At 47.7% G+C, this 7790-nt stretch overlaps 1 protein-coding gene across 1 annotated transcript in view; it reads left to right on the forward strand.

Moving 5' to 3' along the window:
- The first annotated feature begins 7027 nt into the window (after positions 1-7027).
- The window catches only part of LOC144680039 (cadherin-2-like), a 183427-nt gene continuing 182664 nt past the window's right edge, over positions 7028-7790 (forward strand). The window contains exon 1 of the mRNA XM_078541142.1: positions 7028-7496. Within this exon, the coding sequence (XP_078397268.1) occupies positions 7443-7496 (54 nt within the window). The 5' untranslated portion in view covers positions 7028-7442. The remainder of the gene's footprint in view (positions 7497-7790) is intronic.

Here is a 7790-nt window from a genome sequence, read left to right on the forward strand (position 1 = left end):
CAATGTAGCTCAGGGACGATGGGAGAACAGGACTCGGGCCGAGTTAAGACGCGGGCAGCACAGCTTTGAATGACCTCAATTTTACAGATAGTAGAATGTGGGAGGCCAGCCAGGAGTTGACTGGAATGGTCAAGTCTCGAGGGAACAAATGTATTTTGTTCTTACAGACAGGGATGACAATGGAGTTAAGGTTATGGGGGCTGTGGGGGTGGGGGGCAGGCAGGAGTTAAGGCCACAACCAGATCAGCCATGATCTTATTGAATAGCAGAGCGGGTGCGAGGGGCCGAGTGGCCTACTCCTTCTGTTTATAATGTTCATATGTTCTCTCCTTCGCTTTCATTTCATGCACTACTCCAAATATACAACTGTTCCTCTTAATAGCAAACCCCTTCACTGAATACGCACGGAACATGGACATACATTTCATGCCCTTTCACTTCCCCTCTCCGCCCACTATTATAACTTCTTGCCATCATTATTTCTCCTCCTTCTTCATTTCTCTGTCCAAAGGCAGGCCTGGCCCACAGCACCATAACCCCGCCGCAGGTAGGGTGAGTAGGCAGGTCCAGAATCCTGTTGGCACCAACCTCATCCACGCCAGCCACCCACCCAGCCAACCAATCCCCACCAGGGGCCCCCCCGAGTTGCTGTGGCAACACCCACTTTTATGCACATGTTGTAGGCTGGAGTTATGGATAGTGATGTTAGAAGCTCCAACTTTCTTTCCATCACGCGGCTGACCAGGATTCTCTCCCGCTCTGACTGCCGGGCGCGGCGTACGTTGGAAGGATTGGCAGGTTGAGCCTCAGTCTATTTGGCCGTGTTATGAATGCTCCTTCCTTGACCATCAAGTCCTGGAGTGAGACTCGAACCCAGAGCTTCTGGCTTATAGTGGGGGATGTGGCCCACTGCACCATAAGACTTCCTCCCATTAGTCTTTTTCATTCTACTTTTAGTTACCCAAATCTCCACATCCATTTTAAAAATATTACAGTGATTAACTGCAGTATGCTAACCCATCGTATTATTACATTATGAACAATGAAACTGGAGAGAATGCAAGACAGATGATATTGTAAAAGTGAAAATCAGATTACAGCCTTGAAATCCCTGCAGGCTATTGATTATCGTCTGTAGCCTGCAAATATCTGTCTGACCCTCTTCACCATTTTCCCACTGCCCTCCTATTGATCTTACTGTCATGTCTGTCCTGCTGTGAGTATCCTGCTGCTTGCTGGGCGAGGGATTGAGGGCGCAGACAAAGAAGGTGTGGGGCGGACAGACCCGAGCTGCGTGGGACGATGAGAATGTGCCAGGGTGCAGTGAAAGAGGGAGAAAACGTTTATGAAGGCCACGGGAGGGAAGAGAAAGAAGGGAAAAAAAGCATGTATTTTTACAGTGCCTTTCATGACCTTAGGATCTCCCAAAACACTTTATGGCTAATGAAGCACTTCTAAAGTACGAAATAAAAACAGAAAATGCTGGAAAAACTCAGCAGGTCCGGCAGCCTCTGCGGAGAGAGAAACAGAGTTAATGTTTCATGTCCGTATGACCCTTCTTCAGGCCTGAGAGGAGACTCAGTTTGTAATGTTCCATCCAAAAGGTAGCACCTCCGACAGTGCAGCGCTCCCCTCAGTACTGCACCGGAGTGTCAACCGAGATGTTTGTGGTCAAGTCTCTGGAGTGGGACTTGAACCCACAATGTCAGAGGGGACAGTGCTACCCATTGAGCAAGCAAGAAAGAGAGAGAGAGAGAGAGAGAGTTGGGGGGGGAGAGAGAGAGAGAGTGGGGGAGTGAGAGAGGGAGCGAGAGAGAGAAAGTGACAAACCATGGAGAGAAAAATAAGAAAAAGGGTCAAATGTTCAAACTTTTGTCATGACATTTAGAGGATATTTAAGGAAGGCCTGTGGAAAGGATTTGTGTTCTGTGAGTGGGCTAATCAGATTAGGAAGAGATTAAATCAATGGCCATTACTCATTGATAGTGACCTTGTTATTCATGAGTAATCTAGTCAAACCTACTCAGGTTTTTTTCCCCAATAATTTTTTGTTTACAACATATATTAAAATCAGTCTGGCAAAGAATTAGGCAAAGAGCTAATGAAAATGAGTCTACGTCAGACTATTTTCCTTGGTGATCTGGTTTCGTTGCAACTTTTAATTACTCAGTTTCTGTGGGCTGTGAAGTCAGAATGCTTTTTCTTTGAAAACCATCTTCAAATGGATTTTTAAATGATTCATCTGCAAGTAGAATCTACCTCTAACTCTCCCTCTCCTGCATGTGGCGATGTCGATAGGAGATCTGTGTTTCCCAAAGATATGTGACTTTGCACTCAGGTGGCAACTCTCTACACCTGTCTAGAAATGCCGCCAACAACAACAACAACCTGCATTGATATAGCACTGGTAAAATATCCCAAGGTGCTTTGCAGGAGTGTTATCAAACAGAATTTGACACCGAGCCGCATAAGGCGATATTGGGAGAGGTAGAAAAGCTTGGTCGAAGAATTAGGAGGGGAGAGAGAGGTAGAGAGGTGGAAAAGTTTAGGGAGGGAATTCGAGAATTTAGGGCGGAGTCAGTTTTTTATTATTTGTTCAATGGATGCGGGCGTCGCTGGCTGGGCCAGCATTTATTGCCCAACCCTAATTACCCTTGAAAACTGAGTGGCTTGCTAGGCCATTTAAGAATCAAACACATTGCTGTGGATCTGGAGTTACAGGTAGGCCAGGCCAGGTAAGGACGGCAGATTTCCTTCCCTAAAGGACGTTAGTGAACTAGTTGGGTTTTTACAACAATTGACAATGGCTTCATGGTCATCATTAGACTTTTATTTCCAGATTTTTTTATTGAATTCAAATTTCATCATCTGTTGTAGCGGGATTTGAACTCAGGTTCACCCAGAGCATTACCCTGGGTATCTGGAGTACTAGTCTGGTGATAATAGCAGTACACTACCACCTCACCCTTCCATTAACATTGGAGCAATGAAACTCGGGAATGTTCAAGAGACTGGATTAAATGAGCACAGATATCTCAGAGGGTTGTAGGGCTGAAAGAAATTACAGTGATAGGGAGCGATGAGGCTATAGATGGATTTGAAAACAAGGATGAGAAATTTATCCCATAGCTTGTCTGGACTGGAAGCCATTGTAGCTTGGCGAGCAAATGGTTGACAGGTAAATGGGACTTAGTGTGAGTTAGGATACATTGGACTTTTGGATCATTAGTTTATTCAAATGGGAAGAAGCCTAGTCAAATCCAATCTTGCCTCAGCCAATGTACATTGAATTGGATGACATTGAGAAGTGAAACTCTTCACCAATTTTTCCCCCTTCACTAACCTAAAGGTTATAATTGGCACAGTCACCTCCAGTCACGTTCTCTTCTCTCTTGCTGTCCTTAGTTCTCCACCTACCTCCAACCCTGTCACGCTCAGTTTCAGAAAACCATCCTAACCTCTCTCTTACAAGAACCCAAAAATAGGAGCAGGAGTAGACCATATGACCCCTTGAGCCTGCTCCACCATTCAACGCAATCATGGTTGATCTTGGTCTTCAACTCCATTTTCTTGCCTGCTCCCCATATCCCTTAATTCCCTCAGAGATCAAAAATCTGTCTATTGCAGCCGTAAATATATTCAGTGATGGAGCATCCACAACCCTCTGGGGTACAGAATTCCAAAGACCCACAAGCCTTTGAGTGAAATAATTTCTCTTCATCTCAGTCCAAAATGATCGGCCCCTTATCCTGAGACTGTGGCCCCCTGTGTTTTGGAATCTCCGACCAGCAGAAACAATCTCTCAGCGTCCACCTTGTCAAACCCCTTCAGAATTTTACAGGTTTCAATGAGATCGGCTCTCATTCATCTAAACTCCAGAGAATATAAATACAATTTACTCAGCCTCTTATCATAGGACAACCCTCCAGGGACCAACTTAATGGACCTTCACTGTATCACCTCCAATGCGAATATACCCTTTCTTAAATATGGAGGCTAAAGCTGTACACAGTATTCCAGATGTGGTCTCACCAAACCCCTGTACAATTGCAGCAAGACCTCTTTATTGCCTTACTCCAAACCCCTTCCAATAAAGGTCAACATGCCATTTGCCTGCCTAGCTGCTTGCTGAACCTGCATGCCAACTCCTAAAAGTATGCCTAAGCCCTCCACTTGCCCTTCCTGAGCTCCTGTGTCGTTCGCGTTTATCCCCAGAGCATTGACCTGGGCCGCTAGATTGCTAGTCCAGTGACATTATGACTATGCCACCATCTCCCTAGTAGCCAAGTGTTGGATTGGGAAAGGGCTGAGGAAACTAATCTTGATGATTGCAGGTGGGTGATGGTGGAGAAGTTACAATGCTGTGGAATTGCCACTTGGGTGGAACTGGGTGAGGCCACTTGGAAAAAGGAAGAAGGGAGAATTTGGGGCAATTACGCAGATACCCAGTATGATGATATATTCTGTCAAAAAGCCTTTTGCCTTTTTACCCATCGCAACCACTGTCATAGCTAATAACTGAAAATTCTGGAAGGCTCTAGAACAATCCAGATGAGTTGACAACCTAAATGCTGAACTGAATCCAATGGGCAGCTGAACAACAATCTGTATTTATATAGCACCTTTAATTTAGTAAAACATCCCAAGGAGCGTTCTCAAACAAAATTTGACACTGATCCACGTTTAAGGGGATATTTGGTCAGATGACCTAAAAGCTTGATTAAAACGGTAGGTTTTGAGGCGTGTCTCAATGGAGGAAAGAGAGGCAGAGAGGTTTAGGGAGGGAGTTCCAGAGCTTGGGGCCCGGGCAGCTGAAGGCATGGTCGCCGATGAGGCAGTGATTAAAATCGGGGATGTGCAAGAGGCCAGAATTGGAAGAGGGCAGAGATCTCAAGAGGGTTGTACAGGCTGGAGTGGGTAGCAGAGATCGAGAAGAGTGAAGCCATGGAGGGTTGGAAAATAAGGGTGAGAAATTTAAAAATGAGGTGCTGCTCAACCAGTAGGGTCAGCAAGCACAAGGCATGATGGGTGAACAGGACTTAGTACGCTTCAACAAGCCTGTAAAAAATCTGGAACTTTCAAAAGGCAATTGGGGACTTGTATAGGGGTTTGGTGAGACTACATCTGGAATAATGTGTACAGCTTTAGCCTCCATATTTAAGAAAGGACAAATTCACATTGGAGCAGTGCTGCGAAGGTTCACTAAATTGGTCCCTGGGATGAGGGGGTTGTCCTATGTCCTACGTGGAATCATACCGTACCATTATGCCCATGCCAGCTCTTTGAAGGAACTAACCAGCTATCCTTGATCAGGAAACAACTTTGCATGAGCGTGAGGAACGAGTAACTCTTTCAAAGAGTTACATAGGCTTCCTGCTGTGCTCGAAGACTTTACCAAGTATGACGAGGCATCCTACTGATTGATCAAATGCAATGTGTGAGAGGTGGAAGGAAATAGAGATATAGGAGGTTAGAGAGGATGGTTGGTGAGAGGATAAAAAGAAAACAGAAGGAGGTGAAGAAGTCAGGAGAGAAGGAAAAGGGGAGAGAGGAAAGGAGGCAGGGAGAGAAAAGGAAGGAGTGAGGAAGGGAGAAATGGAAGGAAAGGTGAGGGGTAATATAAAGTAAAGGAGGCAGAAGAGGAAAAGGAAGGTGAGAAATGTGAGGAAAAAAGAGGGAAAGGGAATAAGAGGAAAGGAGGGAGAAGCGAGGCAGGAATAAATGGAGTGAAGGACGAAGAAGAGAAAGGAAAAGATTAAAGAATAAAAAGAGGAGAGGGGAGGAAAAAGGAAGAACTGAGAGGAGGGAAGGAGAGAGAAAGGAAATGGGGAGAGCAGAAAGCAAAAGATAGAGTGAGGAAAAACAAGAAGAGAGGGATAGCTGGTTGAGGAGAAAGAGGAGGAAAAGGTAGGAGGGGGGAGGAGGAATGGAAGAGGTCATGAGAAAAGAGAGAAGGGCAGAGAAGAGGAAGGGGAGAATGCAGAGCAAGACAAGATCTAGAAGAAGGAGGAGGGTTGGTTGGTGGGTGTGCAGAGGAAGGTGAGGGACGGAAGAGGGAGGAAAGGGGAGAGTGAGAGGAAGGGGAAAGAACAGAGGGAGAGATGGGGAGGGAGAGAGAGGAACCCAGAGGGAAGAAGAGGGATGGATTGAGATCAGAGTGAGGACTGAGAGAGTGAGGGGGAGGAATGAAGGATGGAGAGGGGTTGGATGGATAGAGGGGGGAGAAATAGTGAAGTTGGAGAGGATTAGAGACAGGTTGGATGAATGGGGAGAGAATGGAGAGGGAAGGGGAGAGGATGATGAAAAGAGAGGGGATAGAGGGAGAAATAGGGACAGAAGAGTGCGAAAGGGGAGAGGGAAAAGATGGAGAGGGAGGAGTAAGTGAGGGAAGGGGTATTGGGGTATAGATAGGGAGGGGGAGGAGAGAAGGAAATGGATAGAGGAGCAGTGGGAGAGGAGGAAGGGGTAGAGGGATGTGATAGAGAGATGGAAAAGGGAGTAGTGAGGGATGGATAGAGAGCGGAGAGAGAGAAGGGTCAGGTGGATGGACAGGGTGGAGTGAGAGGGGGCAGGGGCAGGGAGAAAGGAAGTGAGAGGGAGAAGGTAATAGAGAGGGAGAGATGGATGAATATGGTGAGGATGGAGGGAGAAGTGGGAAGAGTGCAGAGGGGATGGAGAGGGATGAGTGAGGGAGGGGAGAGATAGTGGGGTGTATCAAAGAGGGAGGGAGCTCTGTGGCTAGAGTGCAGAGGGGATGGAGAGGGATGAGTGAGGGAGGGGAGAGTGGAGAGATAGTGGGCTGTGTGTTATAGAGGGGGGTAAGTAGAGAGATAGAGAGAGATGTATTGCAGAGGGAGTGAGTGAGAGAGGGGAGAGATAGTGGGCTGTGTGTTATAGAGAGGGGTAAGTAGATGTATTACAGAGGGAGGGAGTGAGAGTTGGTGGTGAGTTGCTGTTGTATTATGCACAGGGAGGGAGGAGTAACAGGGACTATTACAGAGGGAGTGTGAGCTGTATTGTAGAGGGGGAGGAGTGTTAGATTGAGCTCCCAGTGTGTAGTGCAGGAGGATAGAGGGAGTGTGAGAGAGAGAGAGAGAGAGAGAGAGTTGGCTGTGAGCTCTCACTGTTACACACAGAGTGGGAGCTGCTGTAGTTGTTGTGTGAGCCGGGGAGAGTGAGGAGGCTCCGCGGGTGTTGAAGCGGCGCATCCCCGGCACAAGCTGGTGCGGGCAGCGGGAGAGGGAGAGCTGGCGAGCGGCCGGGGAGGAGGCTGAAGCCGGTGGTCGGACAGCGGCACATAGGGAGCGAGCCAGCCCAGTGAGAGCGGAGCCTCCGGAGCCTTTCCTCCGGATTCAGGGCGGGAGCAGCGGCGGATTTTCCTCTCCTCTCCCCCCTCTCTCCCTCTCTCCTCCTCTCCTCTTCCCCCCCCTTTCCACCCCCTCATGTCCGGGGTCGGGGCGGCGGCGTTGTTGCTGCTGCTGGTGTCGGTGCTGAGGGTGAGTGAGTGAGTGATTCTCCCGGTCTCCGGATCCCTGGGCTGGGCTAACTCAGGACAGACAGCACCGCTACACAGCCCGAGAGAGAGGGAAAGATACAGACAGAGAGAGAGATAGAGAGAGAGGGAAAGATACAGACAGAGAGGGGCAGAGAGAGATAGAGAGAGATAGAGATACAGAGAGAGGTAAAGATACAAAGAGAGAGAGAGGTAGAGAGAGATAGAGAGAGATAGAGGTAAAGATAGAGAGATACAGAGAGAGGTAAAGATACAAAGATAGAGAGAGAGAGGTAGA

The sequence above is a fragment of the Cetorhinus maximus genome, chromosome 4 (genome assembly GCF_964194155.1).
Source record: "Cetorhinus maximus chromosome 4, sCetMax3.hap1.1, whole genome shotgun sequence".
Lineage (NCBI taxonomy): Eukaryota > Metazoa > Chordata > Chondrichthyes > Lamniformes > Cetorhinidae > Cetorhinus > Cetorhinus maximus.